This window comes from Garra rufa, chromosome 18 (genome assembly GCF_049309525.1).
Source record: "Garra rufa chromosome 18, GarRuf1.0, whole genome shotgun sequence".
In the NCBI taxonomy this organism is placed as follows: domain Eukaryota; kingdom Metazoa; phylum Chordata; class Actinopteri; order Cypriniformes; family Cyprinidae; genus Garra; species Garra rufa.
In genome coordinates this window covers 37,898,536-37,922,535 of record NC_133378.1, presented here as the reverse complement: position 1 = coordinate 37,922,535, position 24,000 = coordinate 37,898,536, and the positions used below count along the sequence as shown (strand labels likewise).

General features: G+C 35.7%; 1 protein-coding gene across 1 annotated transcript in view; it reads left to right on the top strand.

Moving 5' to 3' along the window:
- podn (podocan) overlaps positions 1-24,000 on the top strand; it is a 39,768-nt gene that overhangs the window by 4,465 nt on the left and 11,303 nt on the right. The window contains exons 2-7 of the mRNA XM_073822757.1: positions 543-908; positions 4,125-4,218; positions 8,008-8,072; positions 14,459-14,568; positions 14,651-14,807; positions 21,591-21,762. Coding sequence (XP_073678858.1) covers positions 639-908; positions 4,125-4,218; positions 8,008-8,072; positions 14,459-14,568; positions 14,651-14,807; positions 21,591-21,762 — 868 coding nt within the window. The 5' untranslated portion in view covers positions 543-638. The remainder of the gene's footprint in view (positions 1-542; positions 909-4,124; positions 4,219-8,007; positions 8,073-14,458; positions 14,569-14,650; positions 14,808-21,590; positions 21,763-24,000) is intronic.

Below are 24,000 nucleotides of genomic sequence, written 5' to 3'. Positions count from 1 at the left end.
TCAATGGATGCAAGAATTGTGATAGCGATATCAAAGAAGGGGTCCTATGGTAAGATGTAACTTGCCCAGTTAGGATGTTTTTGATTGAAATAGCTTTTGATTTCAGTAAATATGACCACCTAATGCTGCAAATTCAGCAAATGCCCATTTTCAGTTCTTTACAACCTATACAATGTTTTAACTCTGTTGTGCATAATAATGTGGAACAGTGCATTTTCAGTTTTTTATTTTTGAAATAAATGCTGTTATCATTAGGAGGTTTGTTCAATAAAATTCGAATTATACCCTAATGGTTGATGACTTAAAAATTATACTGACTGTCATTTGCATTGACTAATTATGAAAACCAGAGAAAGATATGATTTGCATAATAATTTGGAACGCGGTGTATTGTGGGTTTCTATAGATGATAGAAGGATCTTAGTAAACATCTAAGATTTGAAAACTTGAGTGTTTTTTCAATGTGGGACAGCAGGTTTGTGGGCCATAAACTCTCCTTAGTAAATTCACTTAGGAGTAGTATCAATTCTTTTGAATCACAGGTCACAAGTTTCTGGATCGGTAAACGCCATTCAGAGTGGGACAAGGGTTTTCACATCTCGTTTGGCCCCGAGTGAAAGCACTGAGGCCCGGAAGCGATGGGTGAGCGGCGTGGCCTGCTGGAGCTGCTGTGTTTGGTTCTGCTGGGTTGGACTCTGGTTCGAGGTCAGGCGGAAACAGACCTAAAGCTGGATGAGGAGGACGGAGAGGCGGAGGATCCATCTGGAACAGTGAAAAATGTGGAGCTACAGATATCTTGTCCGGAGAAATGCAGCTGCAGCGAGGAGGGAGCGGTGGACTGTAATGGAGTCAGTCTCACTGAATTCCCCCAGGATTTATCGGAAGAGACCCGCCAGCTGTCCTTGCAGGTGCGTGGGTTTGTTTACAGATTCTGATTGCTTTCACATGCGCACATTTCCTCAATATTTTGCTTCTTGTTTATGTAGTACTATAATCTGACAGAGATAATCAACTCAACTGTAAGCATCTGCAATGAAAGAGTTAGGAGTTAGGTCCTTATGTAAAAACAACTTATTATTAATAAATGTAAATGTCACTAATTTGAAAACAAAGAAGTCTTATCTGCTTACAAATGCAGTAAAAACAGTAATATTGTGAAGCATTTTAATATCTATAAAATATATCATTTCTATGTGCCTTTATTGTAAAATTATGATCAAAGCTGAATTTTCTGCATCATTACTCCAGACTTCAGTGTCAAACGATCCTTCAGAAATCATTCTTATATGCTGATTTGGTACACTATTATTACTGAGGATTTGTTATTATTAGCAATGCTGAAAACAGTGAACTGTAATCTGTGATACTTTTTTTTTTGATAATTCTAGGAATAAAAAGTTCAAAAGAACACTATGTATTTGAATAAAAATAAAAACTTTTGTAACATTATTATTGTCTGTACTATTTAATGCATCCTTGCTGAGTAAATAAATACATTTTAAAATATATTTAAAATAGAAAGCAATTATTTTATAACACAAGTATTTTATTAATACATTTTACTTTACATACACCATGCAGTAATCTGAAAAAATTAGATTTTACCGAAATAAAAGGGAGCATACAAAATGCATGTTATTTTTATTTGGTACTGACCTGAATAAGATATTTCACATATAAGATGTTTACATTGATTTTATAAAAATGACCCTGGTCAAAAGTTTACATACTCTTCTTAATACTGTGTTGTTACCTGAATAATCCACAACTGTGTTTTTTTAGTTGAATAATAGTGCATAAGTCCCTTCTTTGTCCTAAACAGTTTAACTGACTGCTTTTCATCTTTTCACAATGAGGACAACTGAGGGACTCATATACAACTATTACAGAAGGAGGTGGGGGGGGGGGGTATGGAAAATAAAATATGGAAAAAAATATCATATGGAAAAAAATATGATATTTAGGCAAAATAAGAAAATTGTACACATCTTCATTCTGTACAAAAGGTTTCACCCCCGGTTCGTAATGCATAATTTTTCCTTCTGGAGCATCAGTGAGCATTGGAACCTTCTGTAATAGTTGCATATGAGTCCCTTTAGATGTCCACATTGTGAAAAGGTGGATCTCAAAATCATACAGTCATTGCTGGAAAGGGTTAAAATACTAAAATACACAAAAATGCTGAAAAATTATAGATTCGGCAAGGTGTTCAACTGTATGTATGTATGTATGTGTATATGTATGTGTATATTTATATATATATATTCCACTCATGTTATTACAAACCTATATGCTTTCTTTGTTTCATGGAATACAAATGAAGACAGAATGCAGAATGTCCTTTTTTTTGTCATAATAAGGCTGTTGAATTGCAAAAATTTACATAAAATGCACTATAACAATTGTTCATATGTCTGGTGCACTATATTCCAGTTTTTCTGAAGCCTTTTGTAATAAAGAGATGAAAATCGTATCATTGTTCACTGAGAACATATGATGGGTGCTTGTATTGTAACTAGGCCATTCGATTTGAATTTTTAATATAAGGTGATTCATAATAATCACGCTAATAATGATCATACCTAAGATCAAGTCTGCTTCATGAAAAATTAAACTTGATGTAATTATCTTCTACCATTTGAGAAACTCACAATTCAATTCAGTCAACTCATTTATAATTCTTAACGTAAATAATTAATTTGTTCGACAGTGGCAAGAGATGATGCACTAGTTTGAATATGGAAACGCAATTAAGATTAGAAAGCAGACTAAATTATTTTATTGCTCCAGATGATTTGAAATATACCATATGAACAACTTTTATAGTGCTATTTTTGTCCTTTTGGAACTTGAAAGCATCCATTCCCATTCATATAACTTTTATCATTGTATAGAAAACAGCAGCCGGGACGTTCTGCTAAACATCTCCATTTGTGTTTCACAGAAGAAAGAAAGTTGTACGGGTTTGGAACAACATGAGGGTGAGTAAATGATGACAGACTTAACCCTTGAACCCCTTTAAAGCCTGACACATGAAATGATAATCAGAAAAAAAAGGAATTATTGTTATATACGTTTATTGAAACTTTAAACAAAATATCTAAAAGAAAACTTGACGTGTTTCTTGTTGAGTATCATTTGATACATCAGGCTTTTATGGCTCATTTAGTATAATATAGTGAGAATATGGAGGGAACAACATCAGTTATGCATCAAATATTCATTTTGATGCAGATGCTGATATTTATATTGCCAAAAAGTGAATAAATTCTGATTGCAATGTAAATCAAAAAGTTCTCAGTTGTCGCTCTATATTTCCCAATAATAAGATGCTTAGTTTATGATCAAAACATAATGCAACCCTTTCCAACAATGACTGTATGATTTTGAGATCCATCTTTTCACACTAAAGACAACTAGGAGACTCATATGCAACTATTACAGAAGGTTCAAATGCTCACTGTTGCTCCAGAAGCAAACACAATGCATTAAGAGCTGGGTGTGAAAACTTTTGAACAGAATAAAGATGTGTGCATTTTTCTTATTTTACCTAAATATTTTTATTTTGTTTAGTATTGTCCTTCAGAAGCTACAGAAGATATTTACATGCTTCCCAGAAAAAAAAAAAAAATCAAATTTGAACAATTTACCTTGATCTTAAAATTCCAAAAGTTTTCACCCCCAGCTCTTAATGCATCGTGTTTCCTTCTGTAATAGTTACATATGAGTCCCTCAGTTGTCCTGGGTTTAACTGTATATTTGAATATGATTTTTCTAAAATATGATAATTAAGTAAACCTTACATCAGTTGCTTCAGTCCAGTAAGTGTTCACCTTGAAATATTACTAAAAATAACACAGTTATTCTTGCGTTTCCTTTATAAAAATCCGTAAAGATTTAACAGCATAAAGACAGGTGAAGCATGAGCTACATTTGTACAATTATACTAAAAGTCCTTTTACTTGCTAAAAAAGTCTAAACTATCTATCAGATGACAGGAGGCATGTAGCAGATTGTGTGCAACAGGTTTTTCAGCAATGTTTTGATCTGGTTGATAGGTGGCTTTATAAGCTACTGTAGGCTTTATAGGGTTAAAGGTGATTTATTTTTCTCTTCTGTCCTAGAATAACCAAATCACAGAGGTCACGCTGGAGCATCTGTCACGTCTTCAGCAGCTGGAGACCCTAAACCTACAGAACAACCGGCTCACGACACAAGGTATGGCTGATGAGGGGGTCAGCGGAGGACAGCGGCTGAAAACAGCACAGAATAATCTGTTACAGAGGGTCAGGATGAGAGAGAGAGAGAGAGAGAGAGAGAGCAAGATGGAGGGATGCAGAGGGGAAGAGTGCTGAAAGAGCTGCTAGGCTTGGATTGCACTCTTTCCTGCATTGTGTGGTCAACATGATTGTTTGAAGTGCGAATGTTTTTATTTCAATAAATCGCCAGAAACATCAGATTTCTTTCGTCGAAAGCAATAGTGCAGCCATAAAATGAAATCCTGTTATAGTTTAGACACTCTGAAGTTGCTCAAACACACATGCTGGTCCATACATGTATCTCTCAGGCTTAAAAGGGATAAAAAGCAGCATTTAAAGTAGCCCATCTGTTAAATTCCAAGTCTTTTGAAGTTATATGATTGTTCTGTGTGAATAACAGGCCAAAACTGAAGTTGGTTTAAATTTGCAATGTAATATAAAGTAAATAAACTATTGAATAGTAAGTGAACAATGCTTTTAAATGTCTGTGCCACTGTTTTAATAATGTATTGTAGCTCTTTAAAAAAAAAAAAAAAAGTTATTACTTTTATTCAGCAAGGATGCATTAAAGGGTTACCTTACTCCACCCCATTTGTTACAAAATTACTTACCCTGATGTCGTTAAAAATCCGTAAAAGCTTTGTTCATCTTTGGTACACAAATTAATTTTTTTTTTTTTTTTTTTTTAAATCAGCTAAAGGCTGGTTGGCTGGTTTTAGCTGGTCAGCAGGCTCGTTTTAGAGGGGTTTTGGCCACTTTCCCAACCTGGTCAGGCTGGGAGACCACCAGCTAAATCCAGTCTGCCCTGCTAAAAAAAAATAGCCTAGGCTGGTTGGCTGGTCTTAGCTGGTTTAAGCTGGAAGTAGCTGGTTTTAGCTGGTCAGCAGGCTGGTTTTAGAGGGGTTTTGGCAGAGGTGGGACCAAATCATTGTTTTGCAAGTCACAAGTAAGTCTTGAGTCAAGTCCCGAGTCAAGACGGGCAAGTCCAAACCGAGTTGCAAGTCCTCAACTTTAAGCTTCAAGTCCTAAACAAGTCATTAGTGCTGTTTGCCCAAATTAGTGTCTCTGTATTAATTACTACAGTAAATTTAAAGTCAATAATAGTCTACAGTAGGTCAAATTATAAAAGATATAATAATTAGTGGTGTTTCATTGAGGAATTAATCATTGTCTGTGAAAAAAATATAGGCCTATTGAATGAATAATTTAAGTCCACTGTTTCATTTGTTAAGGATTCACTGATTTTAATGAATCAGCCCTGGTGGAAAAAAACCCAGCTAAAACCAGCCTAGGCTGGTTGGCTGGTTTTAGCTGGTCAACCAGCCTGGTTTTAGCTGGACATAGCTGGAAGGCAGGCTGGTTTTAGTGGGGTTTTGGCCATTTTTCCAGCCTGGCCAAGCTGGTCAGGCTGGGAAACCACCATGTGAAACCAGCCTGACCAGCCTGGCCAGGCTGGGAGACCAGCTTAAACCAGCTAAGACCAGCCAAGCAGCCTAGGCTGGTTTTTTCAGCAGGGAGTTGAGTCAAATATTTATTAACTTGCTAATACGTAATACAGAAGTCCATTTTATCATTAATTCATCCATTTCATGAAAGACATGAAAGTGAGTGGCTGGTAAACAGGAAGAATAGAGTGAACTTTATATGTAGACTACAGATGGCCGAAGCAGGAGCAATAATACCACGCAGCACATGTGCAAATGCTAAACTAGCTGGGAACTCATTTCTGATAATACTCCGCCTGCTTCGGCCATATTACGGCAGCAAACTTCCTTGACTATTACGCCGGAATGGGAGTGTAGTTCCTAATCTTATCGGCCTAGAAACTGGCAGCTTTGAATTTCCACCGGTCTTAGTACACGATATAACTACAGAAGAGTCAAGTTTTAAATACAACAAATATGGAAACTCGTTGGTCATTTTTGAATGCAATGCTATTGGTCTAATAGGATTCAATGATCTATGGAGAACGACTGAATGGATTTCAAAACGGTAAAAATCAACTTATTAACTCGGGGGGGGGTTGGGGGGGGGAGTTGGAGAATGAGCCTATTTCCAAAAAAAAGTGGAGTGTTCCTTTATGTGTACCATATGCATCATTAGCCAACGTTCCGTGGACGTGACATCTGAGGCTGAGACTAGGTCTTAGCTGGTCAGGCTGGGAGACCACCAGCTAAAACTAGTCTGACCAGCCTGGGAAAGTGGCCAAAATCCTCTAAAACCAGCCTGCTGACCAGTTAAACCCAGCCAACCAGACTAGTCTAGGCTGGTTTTAGCTGTTTTTTTTTTCAGCAGGGTTCTGACAGCTCTATGACCCTCCCAGAAACGTGGCAAGGAGATTGGTAAAATAATTGATGTGACATCAGGGGTTCAACCACAATTTTACAAAGCTACGAGAATACTTTTTGAATGCAAAGAAAACAAAAATAACGACTTTAATCGACAATTGTGTCTCTCACCTTAGCGCCATTTTGGAGCGTATCCATTGAACGCAAATAGCGTACTCCATAGATATATACATACGTAGATGCCTCATTAGCGACTGTTTCTATGGGCTGTTATACGTAATCCGTCAGCCATATTGCAGCGGTCAACTTGACGTCATTCACCCATAGATCTATGTCATTCACCATAGTAATCACTGAATATTCAAAATGCCACAGTCTTGCATAACCGTTGGTCTGCGGACCTATAGTATGGCGAATGACGTCAAGTTGATTTCTCCAATATGGCGGATGCATCTATGTGCTTGGAAGCAGTTCAATGGGGTATCTACATATATATATATATATATATCTATGACATACACTGCTCTGTGTCAGGTGCGTCACATGGATACGTGGATGGCCGTTTAAGTCATTTACGCCTTGATTAACGGAAACAGCGTATCTGCATGACACAGCTTACACAGAACAGTGTACGCTACGCTGTTTGCGTTCAATGGATACGCTCCAAAATGGAGTTAGGGTGACGCGAAGGAGACGAATCGTCGAATAAAGTTGTTATTTTTGTTTTCTTTGCATACAAAAAGTATTTTCTTAGCTTTGTAAAATTACGGTTGAACCCCTGATGTCACATGGATTACTTTACCGATCTTCTTGCTACGCTTCTGGACGCTGATCGTGTAAATTACATTGCTGTCTGTCTATGGGAGGGACAGAGAGCTGTCAGAATGCATCCAAAACTATCTTAATTAGTTTTTTCCGAAGACGAACAAAGCTTTTACAGGTTTGGAATGACATGGGGGTAATTGATCAATGAATTTCATTTTGGGGTAGAGTAACCCTTTAAATTGATCAAGAGTGACACTAAGGCATTTGTAATGTTACAAAAGATTTCTATTTCAAATAAATGCTTATTTTACTCATCAAACAGTCCTGAAAAAACAAACAAATGTAATGTGGTTTCCACAAAAATATGAAGTATGAAAATATTAAATATGCAGCAAATCAGCATATTAGAATGATTTATGAAGACAGGAGTAATGATTGAAAAATTCAGCTTTGCATCAGAGGAATAGATAAAAATTTAGCAATATATTCAAATAGAAAATGGTTATTTGAAGTTGTAATAATATTTAATAATATTATAATTTTTACTGTATCCTTGAACCAATAATAGCAGCCTTGGTGAGCGCTAAAAATGTGTTTACATTTATAGCCTATGAACATTAATAATCGAAATGAAATATGAAATGAAGGTATGTGAAGCATGTCAAGCAATAACGTGTGTGTATGTGTGTGTGCAGGTCTTGATGATGAAGGGTTTCATATTCTGGAAAGGCTGAGTTATTTATACTTAGCAAATAATAAGGTGAGTCATCGATGTTTATTCTCAAACACTGATCTCTCTCTGACTATCTTTTATTCACTGACTTGAATGCACATCACAAGCTCAGAGGTGAAGTATTCAGATTTGTGTTTAATGAGGTAGGCTGTACATTCTTGTAGCATTTTTCTTTCACCCTGAAGTCCATATATAATGTTCATCAAATCAGCTGTAATTTAGTTTTCTATTACTTTTTTCCACTCTTAGAATTAGTTGTTTTTGCTAGTGTACCTCTGAGACTGCAAAAGATTGGCCTTGTTTTCCAGCATATTCACTTCTTCCTCCATCTTTCGTCATCTGCTCATGTAAATGTGGGTGGTCGTATGTTTAGAACTATTTTTGCATCCAAATTTAGACTTTTATCTCCCCATTTTCTGATTGCCATGAGGCTAGAGTAGTTGTCAGGACATTGCTAATGCATTCTCAATGTGTGTCAGCATAATGCTACCCAGCTAGGGAGCATTCTCAGAACTTTTGTTTGAATGTTCTGGCAAGTTTCTATTAAAGTTATGAACAAACATTTTTCCAGTAATAATAATAGAATATTGGTTCAAAGTTAAAATAGTATTTATACATCATTCTGTGAAATGTTTTAGTTGGACTTTAGTCTAAGGCTTTTCAATTGTTACTACTTGTTTTAGAATGCGAGAACAAAATAATTGCAAAATTACAAAATGGAATGTTCTTATAACAGTCACATGACCCACACTCTAAAAATGCTGGGTTAAAAACAACCCAATTTGGGTTATTTGGCAACACACCACTGGGTAAATATTGGACAGAACGCATGCTGGGTTATTTTGACCCAGCTGGTTGGGTTAAATGTTTAATTTTAAATCTTAAAATTATTATATTGCTGGGTAAAATGGGTAAAAAGCACACACAGAATTATAGAGGCAACAGCAATAATCAAAAGCAAAACATTTATTATTAAGCAAGAACATTCATGGACAAAAATATGACAAATTGAATTTATTTGGGTAAGTACAGCGTATTTTACAATATTACATACATTTAAACTCATTTAGCAAACATTTAAAAAAAATAAAAATAATAATTACTAATTAAAAGTAGCATTTTAATTTAAATGTACTCAACCATTCTTTGTAATCACTTTTCACTGAAATAATGCTAATTCTTGTGCCATTTCACTCATAGCTGAAATATGATGTGACTGACTCCATATTCTGCCCATAAACAAAAGCACTGAGATTAGAAAACATATTGTAAAATCAAATAAAATTAAATTCAGTTTAATAATGAATAAAAAAAGAAATTTTGACTTTTTTTGCAAGTGTAATTCGTTTGTAAAATGTTTTTTCAAAGGATTGTGAGATATAAACTCGTAATTATAAAGGTATAAAGTCAAATTTTGAGTTGTGCGTTTATAGCTTACAATTCTGATTTAATAACTTGCAATTCTGAAAAAAAGTCACAATTACGAGTTTATATCTCGCAATTCTGAGAAAAATTCATAATTGTGAGTTTATACCTCGCAACTCTTGAGAAAAATTTCACAATGTGAGTTTATATCTTGCAATTCTGAGAACAATTTCACAATTGTGGGTTTAGATCTAGCAAAACTTATATCATAATTCTGAGAAAAAACCTCTTGTCGTAATTTCCTTTTTTATGTGGAAACAGGCTTATATAGAGACAGAATCAACTCGGCGGTTGGGTAGAAAAAAACACACAAATATTTATAATAACCCATTAAAAATCACCCAGCATCTGGGTAAAAATATTAAAAACAACCCCAAAAAATATCCAGCAGGCTGCATTTGGGTAAAAAAAAATATGACCCAACACTTTTTGTTAGAGTGTACTAAAAGCAATAAAATTTTGATTTGATGGGGACGTTCACATGACCCAGAAACTGTTTTAGAGAACATTCAGATGTAATGTTTTTTGTACTAATGGGAGCATTAACAAAATATTCCTGCATCATATTTTTTGTTATCTGGGTTTATGGTTGTAAGGATGTTAGTTTGGTCTGATTTTTTTTTTTTTTTTACCTGATGTGTGGTCTAGCTGATGAAAATGGTGCCTCTGATCATTTAGTGTGCATATAATGTCAATAATCATTTACATCTGGAACACATTTGGGATTGCACAATTTTCAGTGTTTCAGCATTTTTTAGTACTGCCCTTCAGAAGCTACTGAAGATGCATGTTTCCCAAAAGACAAAATAATTAAAACTTTCCCTCATCTTCAAATTTCAAAAGTTTTCATCCCAAGCTCTTAATGCATTGGTTTTTTTTTCTTCTGAAGCATCAGTGAGCGTTTGAACCTTCTGTAATAGTTGCATATGAGTGCCTCAGTGTGAAAAGATGGATCTAAAAATCATACAGTCATTGGGTTCAAATACACAAAAATGCTGAAAAACCAAAGACATTGTGGGACCTGAAAGATTTTTCTGAAGAACAGCAGGTAGTTTAACTGTTCAAGACAAACAAGGGACTCATGAACAACATTCACTAAACCAAAAAACACAGCTGTGGATCATTCAGGTGTATGTAAACGTTTTGAACAACTTAATTTTTATAAATTCAACTATTAATTTCTCTTGTGTAAACATCTTTTTATATTAAATATTTTATTCAAGTCAGTACTAAATAAAAAATAACATGCATTTTGTTTGATCTGTTAACATTTTGCAGATTCTTCAAGGTGTATATAAACTTTTGACTTTAACTGTAAAATGTTTTTCCATGTTGTTCTCAGTGAGCTAAAATCAAACCCAGTGTTTCTATTTATCCTGTAATCAGACTTGCTGTGGTGTGATTAAATTGCGACATTTTTGTTGGCAAAGGTGCACGGTTTACATAACAAACTTAAAAAAAGCCAGAATTAGTTACGTCTCAGCAAATTAAACCTCTAAAATGTTGAATTTCAGTCACGACCCCTGAAAGTGACTCACTAACATTGGTTTTCCAAGACCAAATATTTTCCCAGCTCTGTTCAACGGTGACTGGTGGGAACTGGAGTTTGATGTTTATGTTGGTCAAGAGACAGTCGGTCGTGTTCTGTTATTGGCAGGCAGTTTGGCACTCAGCTCCCTTCAATCCCTCATTCCGTCAGTGCTGTGGATTGTTCGTATGCCAGCTGGTAACAGCGATGGCAAGGCTTTAACGCGCACACATGCTCTGGGCGTACCGTGCCAGCTTTCCCCGTTAATCACCCAGCTGTGTGTGCGGGAGCTAAAGCAGTCCCGGTGACCTCCAGAGCGTGCGCTGGACAGATTTGTAGCTGATGGACTTAAAAAAGGATAACGGCAAGGGAAAGAGATCCTACTGAGATTTGATCTGACACTTGGCCGTGTAATCTTCGCATCCTGCTGGAGAAGCAAGACAAAGCAAATGGCAGAAACATACGCGGTGATGTGAATGTTTGCCATGGTTCTCAATAAATGGCTACTCCACCTTGACACTAATTGACCTGAGAAACAAAACTGTGGAAGATGCATGCTAAAGTGACCCAACATTTTAATCTAAAGCAGGCTACTGTACACTTTTAAAAATAAAAGTGCTTCACGATGCCATAGAACAACCTTTTTTGTCTAAATACGCCTTATTGTACCACCACAGAGAGGCATGAAATCACTTTCCAAAACATTCTCCTTCAACGTCCCTGCCTGGTGGAATGATCTTCCCACCCCTATCCGGAACGCAGACTCCATAACTGTCTTCAAGCGACTGCTGAAAACCCATCTTTTTCGACACTATTTGACTCAATAAAAAAAAAAAAAAACACAAATCTCTTTCCTGATCTTCCCTTTCTAGCCCGTACTCATCTAACAACGCCTGACATATGGTATTTTTGAGCACTTCCTATGTCGATCTGCCTCCTTAGGATGAATCACTTGTTGTATTCCCCAATTGTAAGTCGCTTTGGATAAAAGCGTCTGCTAAATGAATAAATGTAAATGTAAATGGTTCCATGAAGAAACTTTAACATCTGAAGAACATTTCTGTTTCACAAAAGGTTCTTTGTTTCTTCAGATTATAAAAAGGTAAGAAAGAGATGGTTCTTTAAAGAACCTTTGGCTAAATGGTTCTTTGTGGAGCCAAAAATGGTTCTTCTATGGCATTGCTTGAAGAAGCCTTTGAAGCACATTCATATGGGTTGCACTGAACGTAAACTGTGCCACTGAACCGAACGAAACCTGCTTACTTTGCCGATTATTGCTGCTAAAAATCATCAATTATTGTCATGTTTTGGGCTTTACTGAACGGTCGGACCGGGAAAAACATTTTGGAGTACTGTAGACTGACAAAGGTTATAGCAAATCAAGGAGAAGAGTGCAAAAAACTGTCTGAGAAACAAAAGACATTTGTGGTTGGATAAACTGAGGGCAAGAATCTTGGCATTCATGATTGTTCTTATCGTTTCCAGTCTGGAAGGTGAAATATTAGGTTAATATATTCATTATTACAGCTGGTGTGTATCTTTACCACCTATTAACTTTGTCAAAATATTGCACCCTTTCCTGCTTACTAAGTCCTTCTCTATATGATTATAGCAGCTTTCCATGGTTTAGACAGCATAAATTAGCAGAGCAATGTATTCAGTAGGACATTAACCGTTCAATCCATCCTGTTGTTTACATCCGAGTATCACCAATATGACCATGTATCTGGGTAACTGACCAAATCGTGATGTAAGTGCAAACCCATTAGTTTAATGGCCACATGTGACAGATGACACCACTATGAATTGGACCTTGCACAGGGCTCAATAGTTTGCGACTGAAAACTACTATGTGCGACTATGAAAAAATATCAAACATGTTTTATATCCTCCGACTGGATCGAATCAAAGTCTGAAGCTAAAAACTGAAGTCTGACCATCATATACTTTTCTATGGAATCTGTCAACCCAAATCTGCAGACTTGCTCTGACTTCCAGCAACTAGCCTCAACTTGTCCAGACTGTAAATTGGTGGAACATCGGGGCAAAAATTGCGTAGTGTATTCCAGGCTTTAATATTAAGTGACTTACATTGCCTGACTATAACACTATTTCCTGATTTTTCTCTATTTCGTCGTCAAAAATGATGTAACAAAGTCACAACTGAGCCGCTGCGCATCTCCATCCAAACACAGCGGTGTTACGTTTATGAATGAATGTGCGTTTTTAAACAAATCTAGTTAGTCAATGATTCAATTTCCCATTCATAAAGACCCCTAAAGATACTGTGCTTCTAAAAAGAAAAGTAAGTATAGAGCCCTTTTGCAGCTTCCCTGCTGAAAAAAACAGCATATGCTGGTTGGGTATGTTTTGGTGCTGGGATGCTGGTTTATGCTGGCCCTTTGCCAGCATAAAAAAAAAAAAAAAAAAAAAAAATTTTTCAAGTTACTGCTATATTTTACCTCACAGTGCTATATTGGAGGTTTGAATTAAATCAAAAATGATAGCAAAGACATTTACACCAGTCAAAAGCTTTTGAACAGCTTTTGATTTTTAATGTTTTTTAGTCTCTTCTGCTCACCAAGAGTGCATTTATTTGATCCGAAGCACAGCAAAAACAGTAAAATGTTGAAATAGTTTTACTATTTAAAATAACTGTTGCCTATTTGAATATATTTTAAAATGTAATTTATTTCTGTGATTTCAAAGCTGAATTGTTAGCATCATTACTCTAGTCACATGATCTTTCAGAAAGCATTCTATATTCTGCCCAAAAAATTATTATTATTATTATTATTGTTATTATTATTATTATTATTATTATTATTATTATATTGAAAACAGCTAGATCAATTTTTTTTCAGGAGTCTTTGATGAATAGAAAGTTCAGGAAAAACAGCATTTATGTTGAAATAGAAGTTTGTGTAAGATTAAAAAGTCTTTATCATCACTTTTAATTAATTTAAAGCATCTTTGCTAAATAAATGTATTAATTTCTCAAATTTATTTTGGATGGTATAATGTATAATCTTACAAAACCTTTTTATTTCAGATAAATGCTGATCTTTGGGTCTTTCTATTCATCAAATAATTCTGAAAAACTTTTAAATATTGATAATATAATAAATGTTTCTTAAACAGCAAATCAGCATATTAGAATGATTTCTGAAGGATCATGTGACACTGAAGACTGGAGTAATGATGCTGAAAATTCAGCTTTGCATCACAGGAATAAATTACATTTTCAAATTTATTCAAAGAAAAAACTCCTATTTTAAACTGCAATAATATTTTACAGTATTACTGTTTTTACTGTACTTTTACATTTAAATAAACGCAGCTTTTTTCAATCCTTCATGTCCCTGTATTTATTTCTTCATTAACAATCCATTCCACTATTGCGTTCATTTTGCCACAATGACCGACTTGTTCCTACATTATCCTTTAAACTTGTTCTCAGCTCACAGCAGCTCCCAGACACCTCCCTCCCTCTTTGGCCAGCGCTGATTTCGCCGCTAACCTGCTCACTAAAATCTTCCCCAACACGTTTGGCCAGAAGCCTGCTCTGAAGTAAGCCCAAAGTGCTTTTTCGACATGGTTTGCGTGCTGCTTTGTGACTCAGTGTTAATGGTCTGTGTGCTGTGTTCTTCAGGTCAGTGTATCTCCATAACAACAAGCTAACAGATGCTGGGCTTCCAGAGGGCATGTTTAATGGATCAGACAACCTCGAGATCCTCATTATGTCCAGTAATTTCCTCCGTTATGTCCCCAAGGGTCTGCCCACCGCCCTCTACCGCCTACACCTGAAGGTAAGACCACTGCAAGGCTCATTAAATGTCATCATGCACTCATTCTCATGTTATTTTAAACCGCTTTCATTAAACCATTTTTCACTACTGTGTGTGTGCACTTGGATGGGATAAATGCAGAGCACAAATTCCGAGTAGGGGGTCACGTCACCCCCTTTCCCTTTCCCTTTCCTTTCCCTTTCCTTTGAAACACAAATATGCATTATAGAAAGTCCAAAGTGGTATTTTTTTTACAAAATGCACCATATAAGTGGTACATATGTATTATATTGCAAATGATCTGAAGCTGTAGATAGTTTTGTGTGAGGAATAGCAAGTGAAAACAACATCAGCTATTGTAATGAGAGACTGATTGCGCTCTCACTATTTAATAGTTCTTATCTCTGCCCCCTCATTCCCCTCCACCAATCAGATATTTGTTCAGAGTTATCTGGTCTTTACTACTGATCTCAAAAAGTTAGTACAAAAACATCATATACAGTCAAACGTTTACATACATCTTGCAGAACCTGCAAAATGTTAATTATTTTACCACAATAAGAGGGATCATACAAATTTTTTATTTTTTTTATTTAGTGCTGACCTGAATAAGATGACCTGAGAAAAGACATTTACATATAAATTCATGTTTAAATTTATAAAAAATGACCCTGTTCAAAAGTTTACATACCCTTGATTCTTAATAATGTGTTGTTACATGAATGATCCACAGCTGGGTTTTTTTTTTTTTTTTTTTTTTTCAGTGATAGTTGTTCATGAGTCCCTTGTTTGTCCTGAACAGTAAAACTGCCCGCTGTTCTTCAGAAAAATCCTTCAGGTCCCACAAATTCTTCGTTTTTCAGCATTATTGTGTATTTGAACCCTTTCCTACAATGACAAGGTTCAAACGCTCACTGATACTTCAGAAGGAAAAACCATGCATTAAGAGCCGGGGGTGAAAACTTTTAATTTAACTTTGAATTTTAAGATCAGGGTAAATTAAACTCATAAGTATCAGTGATGTGCGGGTTGATCCAAAATGAGCGGGTGCCTGCGGTCACCCGCGGTTTCGAGTCATCCAAAAATATTTTTAATGATATTCGGGTTGCGGTCGGTCGGGTCATTTGAAATAAAGATGCCAATTAAACCTTTGTAATTTCTATAGTACTAGACACAATTTTCTATGAAATACATAGACCTACACTTTATTGGCTGAATAATATTATTTACCTTTTGAATGTTGAGCGTTATTAACTTGAATAAATGCTGACGCGGGACAAAATGTCCAATTTCTCAACAAGTTGAGCTGAGCAATGCCATTGTACCATTTTAATAGGCTACTTTTAAACGCATATAGCTCAGTAATGTCAGTTTTATGTATTTTCTGAGAGGAGGTGGGGTTTTTGTTGGGAAAGTTGGGGGAGAGACGCACACTTACCATTAGACTGGATAAACACATGCAGCATCTTAATTGTTAAGAAAATGGTGTTCTAATAAATGTCTCAAATATTGGGTCTGTTTAATTTCCTTAATTATAAAATTTCCAGCACTATTTTTAAATGTTTATTCAAGCAATACTATATAAATTATCTCATGTATATGCTTGTTTAAAACCAGGGATTAAAAACAAAATCCAAGTAAAAACTGTATTTTCTTTACATTCCCAGAGAGCGAAACGAATGAAATTAAACATTAGGCTACTTAATAAATTCAAAGCACTATAATTTCCTTATTCATTTGATACAACTATTAATATATAGAAAATAATATTATTTTGTCATATTCGTGATTCCTCAATGTATATATGAAAACTTCGTTTTGACGTGCATTTGTTATGTTTGTATAAGAAAATTCGTTAACCTAGCCTATTAAGTTGATTTAATATTCTTGATAATTTTTAGAAGAAGTTAAAAGTTAAGAAAAAAGAGTTAGCTTGTAGTCTATATATTTAGGGCTATAGGCTAATCTTTTTCTTGATTTTTATTACACCCGTAGATCGAAATAAAATAATTCTTGATCATATTTAACATCGGAGAATCACTGACATAATTTAGAGTACACTGTAAAAAGGTTTTACCAGTTTCAACTTAATAACGTAAGTTCAGCAGCTGCCTTAAAATTTTAAGTTAAAGCAACTTAAAACAACTATTCATTTCAACTCACGACAATAAAATTTGTTAAAATGTACTTTTAAGTTGATTTAACTTATAAGTTGAAATGACTTGTACTTTAAAGTTGATTTAACTTAAAATTTTAATGCAGCTGCTAAACTTAAGATTTTAAGTTGAAACTGGTAAAAACTTTTTACAGTGTACTTCGAAAACGAAACTATTTAAATCTGTATAAAGGAAAGACAAAATAAATCACAACAAGAACAATCTGTATTTTTCTTGTAATCAAGAACATTTCTTTATTATTATTATTTTCTATTTTTATTTTTGGTCTATTTATGCTTACATATGTGTATTTTTTCTTATTCTCTTATTTTTATTGTCTGTGCGTCTCTGTGTACTGGAAGCTAATAACACTGAAACAAATTCCTTGTATGCCCAAGCAAACCTGGCAATAAAGCTCTTTATGATTTCTGATTCTGATTCTTTTGACAAAATTACCTAATTAATGCCAAATGATGTTTGACAGTGAACGCATCTCCACCGCATAGCTGCATATAATCGCTGCTGTCAGCCGCAAATATTAAACATGCGGGTCAGGAAGCGGGTCGGGTACAATATTTTCTATCTTTTTTTTTGCGGTCTGAGTTGCGGGCGAGTTAGTTGAAAACGTCGGTCTCGGGTTCGGATTGTTTATACATTGACCCGTGCATCACTGATAAGTATATTATGTAACTTCCGAAGGGCAGTACTAAATGAGGAAAAAAAGATATTTAGGTAAAATCAGAAACATGTACACATCCATATTCTGTCCATATTCTGCTCTTAGTGCATCATGTTTCCTCTGAAGCATCAGTGAGCATTTGAACCTCCTGTTGTATATGAGTCCCTCAGTTGTCCTCAGTGTGAAAAGATGAATCTCTAAATCAAACAGCTTTTGTTGGAAAGGGTTCAAATACACAAAAATGCTGAAAACCCAAAGAATTTGTGGAACCTGAAGGATTTTTCTAAAGAACAGCAGGCAATTTAACCGTTCAGGACAAATAAGGGACTCATGACCACCACGGGGCGTGGGGGGAGGGGAAAGGTCAAAAGGTCAAAGTCATTAATCATTCTTGACACCCGGTGTAGACTCCTTACTACTCTCATGACCAACTATCATAAAAAAAACTGCTAAATTCAACTATTATTTTCTCTTGTGGACTATGTGTAAATGACTTTTATGAGAAATATCTTATTCAGGTCAGTACTAAATAAAAAAATAACATCACCTTCTATTTTAGTAAAATAATTAACATTTGCAAGTTCTTCAAGGTGTATGTAAACATTTGACTTCTAATTGCTTTTTTAAACTTGTGTTCAAAATTTCCAGAGAACATTAACAATAACATTCCCATAATGTTGCCTTAACGTTGCCTTAATGTTTGCATAATTAAGAAAAAAGTTAAAAACTGGATTTTTAAAATGTTTTAACATTCAAAGAGCTTTCAAAAGTAATGTTCCTATAAATGTTTGCAAAATTCTAAAATGGAATGTTCCCTTAATGTTCCTTTGATCTATTAAAAAAGCTGGATGTTTGGAATGTTCACAAAACATTCAGAAGTGATGGTTTCATAACTTAAAGTGAAGGGTTAGCAGAACATTCTTAGAACATATTTTAATGGCTGGGTAGTTCCATCTTTTTAACTACTAACTCCTCTTTTTGTCTTGTAGTTTAGGTCTTTTTTTGGTTTGGGCTTCTATTTTGGGTTCCTTTAAGGGTCGGATTTACAAAGCGCAATTACATAAAAGCTTTTTTTTTTGGTGTTAATAATGAAGCAAATACTAATAATTTAACAAACGCAAAGGTTAGTAAATCATGTTGTGTGATTCATTTTAATACTCTAATCCCTTAAATTTTGTGTCTGAAATGGAAACTCCTGCAAGACGGTTTATGCTGGTGCAAGCTGTTAGTAATTCTGGCCCTGAGGGAGTTTTGTGTCTTTTTTAGACCTTTGAGAAACCAGTTGACCTTTAAATTAAATCAAAAGACTGTATATAAACCAAGGTGGTTCAGTTATATTACTATGAATGGGAATTGGAGCGCCCAATAAACCTGATAAGTCCCACCTTATAAATAAAAGAGATTTTAAGTATGTGTATATGTATTGAAATGTGAATCTAGCGAGCAGTTTTGAGATTTTTGAGTTGGTCCAGATACATTCCAAAGATAGCCACCAAGTAACTTGTGACTTGAATATTTGATTTTTCTTTCAGCCAAATTAGCTGACCTTCATGTCATTTTCTACATTTGCAGAGTTAGATTAAAATGCTGTATTTTCTTTTGCCAAATTCCCCAAGCACTTCCCCATATGCAATCTTTGATCTTAGTCCGAGTTTCATCAAAAAGTCATTGCAATTCACCCAAAAATAAACTGTGAAAAGCAAAAATGATTAGTTCCCCTCCTGATTCCCTAATGCGTCATCTGGTTCAGCTCTCAAATCTCATCTATGCTTGACAATGACAGTCTTGTTTCTTTCAAATATGGTGTGTCGTGATTGTCTCATTTTAAATGTCCGACTTACCTGTACATGGGTTGACTAAAGGTTCCACAAAATGTCACGCCATTGGTTATCAGAAGTGGTGTGGAGTATCCAGTTACATGTAAAAGCGTTACGCAATCTAATTACAAAATAAATGTAACTGTAAAAAACAGTTAATCTGAAAATGTGTTGTTAAATACAGGGGGTTACTAAATATTTTCAGACACACCCATATACAGATTTGATTGATTGATTTTCCCAAATTGCACTCACTGCTTTAAAATATGAGACACCAATGTTTCTGGAGTTTAAAAATGCACTATATATTAAAGTGTCTTTGGGGTTTCAGTGTTTAAAATAAAAACGGAAATTGAATGTGTGTGACATCATTGGCAGGCGACGCAGTGACACAGTCCATTACACTACTTAAATTCTGATTGAAATATACTTGGAAACATTTGGGAGTAATGTAAGTACACAAGTCAACAAATAACGCTATCGTAGTGGTTTTTCGATATTATAATCCAAAAATTTTACATATTGTGCCTTTATATGGTAAAATGACATATTATGCCAAACTTTTAACCCTTTCAACCACATGTTTGGTGCTTTATTTCATCTTTTTTATTTTATTTTACCTGTTATCAGCTGGATAAGAAAAGCAGACATTATGCTCTTATTAAATAATAAATTATACATATACAGAAAAATAGGGTAAAGTTTAAATGGTGAACTAGATTACTGTTTTTGTGCAAGATATACACACACACACACACACACACACACACACACACACACAGTCAAGCCTGAAATTATTCATACCCCTGGCAAATTCTGACTTAAAGTTACTTTTATTCAACCAGCAAGCTTTTTTTCACCGGAAATGACACAGGCTTCTCCCAAAAGATAATAAGACAATGTACAAGAGGCATCATTGTGGAAAAAATAATACTCATCCTTTTTTTTACATTTGAACAAAAAGTGGCATATCCGAAATTATTTATACCCTTCTCAATAATCAATAGAAAAGCCTTTATTGGCTATTACAGCAATCAAATCTCCACTGGTATTTTGCCCATTCATCTTTAGCGATGAGCTCCAACTCTTTCAGGTTGGAGGGTCTCCTTCTCATCACCCTGATCTTCAGCTCCTTCCACAGATTCTCAATTGGATTTAAGTCAGGACTCTGGAATTTTGATGTATTGCTCTTTATTCATTGTGCTGTTTACTGTGATTAAGTTCCCTGGTCCACCGGCTGAAAACACCCCCAAAACATTAGGTTCCCACCACCATGTTTGACAGCGGGGATGGCAGGTCCTCAGTGAGCTCCTTTGTCTTAGCCATGACTGTCCACAAACCAACAGCAGAGAGCTTCTGTTTTTCACCTGTTGAGTTGATTAAAACAGCTGTTCCCAATGAATCAGGGTAATTAGGATGCTTTAGAACAGCTTGGACTATTTGGAATGGTATAGAACTTTGGATTTTCCCATAGACTATGACAGTCTGCAAAGGTTTTGAATAATTTTGGACATGCCACTTTTTGTTCAAATGTAAATAAAAGCTGAGAAATATGTTTTCCACAATAATGCCTCATGTACATTGTCTTATTATCTTTTGGGAGAAGCCTGTGTCATTTTATGAATAAAAGTAACTTTAAGTCAGAATTTGCCAGGGGTATGTATGTGTGTAATTTAATTTGTTATTTAATTTTATATTTAGTTTTTCCTGTGGAGTAAGCTTGTTTTTCTGTTGTTCAGCTGGATAAGAAAAGCAGACTATTTTTATTATTTTATCAAATTTAGACTACTATTTCCATCATGTAGTACTGAATTAAATGGTAAAATTATATATTATGGCAAAGTTTTAACCCTTTTAAGAACACCTGTTGGTCTTTAGGACTTCTTTAAACTTTTTTCTGTAGCAGAAAAATATGTATTTAACCATTGTTAATGGTTAACTAAATTTGTAAACTAAATTTGGTTGTTTAATACCTTGCAGTTAAGGTTTACATGTTTATTTAGGTTAGTTGGTTTGCAGGTTGTACACTGAAATTTTAGTAGGTATCAGTCATGTTATTGATTGATTGAAACTTCTGAAAATGTCAAGGTCAGCAGGAAGGGGCGCAAATGCACAGTGAGTGAGACAAACAAATACTTATTGAACACACAAGTACGGGGTGCACAATCATGAGACAGCTCCATCTAGCAGTAAGAGAATTATGCCTCCAGAGATGGACAATGCGGAGAACAGTCCCAGTTGGTGGCCAAACCAAGCAGAGGAATGGGGAGAAGACCAGAGCAGTAAACAGCAGAGCATGCAATCAGTGACGGAACTCAAAGCAGGCCAGTAACAGAGATTAGGTTCTCAGCACCAGGCTTGGTTGGCAGGCTGCCCTGGAGAACCAACAGGCAGGGAGTCTTAGGCTGGTAGAGCAGGACTGGAGGGAACACACAAAACAAGACACCATTCAAGACCACACAACATGTAATAAAGGGGAAAAACAGCAAAACAAAACTAAACAATCAAAACAAAAGGTTAAGTAAATATCTAAATTTAGACTAAAGAACTAAAACAGGACTAAAAACAAAAGAAGGAAAACTGCATCAAGCATAAGCCAAATAACAGGCCACAACTGGAATATAGAGCAGCAAGTCTGCAACTGCCCCTATGGCACAAGATGACCCCACAAAAACAAGAGGAGAAACCGTACAATATAAATGGAGGAAGGTAATGAGGGCCAGATGAGCGCAATTTGAAGAAACAAAGACAAGACAAGGGCTGTATCCGAAATCGCCCCCATACCCTCATTCACTATTCCCTACATTAGTCCACTCATAAAGTCCACTTGAAGGAGTGAATGAAAATGCGTGAGTGAATTCAGACACTGAGTGCACCGGAAGACTGCTGCCTTTGTATAGTTTTCTTGTTGTTTAATAATCATTTGAAACGGGCAGTTCCAGTAGTAAGATTAAAGGATTTGTCATGGAACTTATGTATAAATCCTAGTTAAACAATTTAATAATCAATGTACAATTAATTTGTACTTGTGTTGTATTGTGTTGGCCTTATTACACCGTGGACGAGCGCGTTGTAAAACGAACGGATGGATAATTCAGCTGGGGGCGACATCCTCTGGGGAGACACAGGGATTCATTCAACGCACGACTCTCACAGTGCATTATGGGTTATCTCTAGCCGTTGAGTGTACATTGGTTGTACACTTGTTTTTGCGGTGCATTTTGGGATTGAATGATTGCACTCGAGAACGTCCACTATGGTTTCGGACACAAGGAGGTGGGACCACAGGAACACATGGCAGACACAAACAAAGACAAAGCAATGCGTTAGGACACAGGACAAACAAAGACAACACAGACAAAGCTGCCAGGGCAGAGCCCTGACCGAAAATTTATGGAAAATTTTATATTTGTTTATTTTTTACATTTTGTTAAAATTAAAAGCCTGTTGGGTAAGTTTGTTACCAGTGGGTTAAGAAAAGCAGGCTCTATGCACTTAATAAAAAAATAGGAAATAGAAAAAAGAGGTCGACCTCTCTCTCTCTCTCTCTCTCTCTCTCTCTCTCTCTCTCTCTCTCTCTAAAATATCTCTAAAGGAGTTGGCCAAAGACTGTCCAAGGATCACAGCTGGAGAATTGCAGAGAATTGTTAAGTCTTGGGGTCAGAAAGCCTAAAATAAAATTATCAAAGAGCCCCTTCATCACCACATGTTGTTCCAGAGGGTTTCAAGAAAAAATCCTCCTGGCTCACCCAAAAACAAACTCCAGCATATTCACTTGTCAGACATGATTGGAGCTTCAAACAAGACTGGCTTCTATGGTCAGATGAAACTAAAAATGGGCTTTTTGCAGCTAACCCTCCAGATATTTTTGGTGCAGAGCAGACAGAGGATAAAAAAGTACCCCATGCCCACGGTTAAAAATACTGCTGGGTTTTTAATGTTGTGGGCCTATTTTTCTACCGGAGGTGCTGGACATCTTGTTTAGACTCATGGCTTCATGGATTCTATCAAATACCAGCAGATAAAAAATTAAAACCTGACCGCCTCTGTTGGGAATCTTATATTGGGCCATGGTTGCATCTTGCAGCAGGACGATGATCTAAAACAAACATCAAAATCAACACAAAAATTGTGTCACTGAGCACAGAATGAAGCTTCTATCATGGCCATTCCAGTTCCCTGACCTGAACCCTATATAGAAACTGAAGAGAAGAAGCACCAACATGAAGCTGGGAAGATAGAGATTCTGGAAAATCTATAGAGATTCTGTTTGAAGGAATGGTCTCCGATCTCTTGTCAGGTGTTCTCCAAACTCATTACACATTGTTGGAGAAAACTCAGATCTGTTATCTTGGGAAAAGGACATTGCAATAACTGGGTGCCAATAATTCTGGCCAACGTGAACTAGAGAAATACATTTATCTCATAATGAGATTTCACCCCTGGGTTCTATTGGTTTACTTCAATGACATGTTGAATGAAAGATTAAAAGGATAAATTATGCAGATTTATTTTCACATCCACCTTTGCTCTTATTTACCAAGGGTGCCAATATTAGTGGA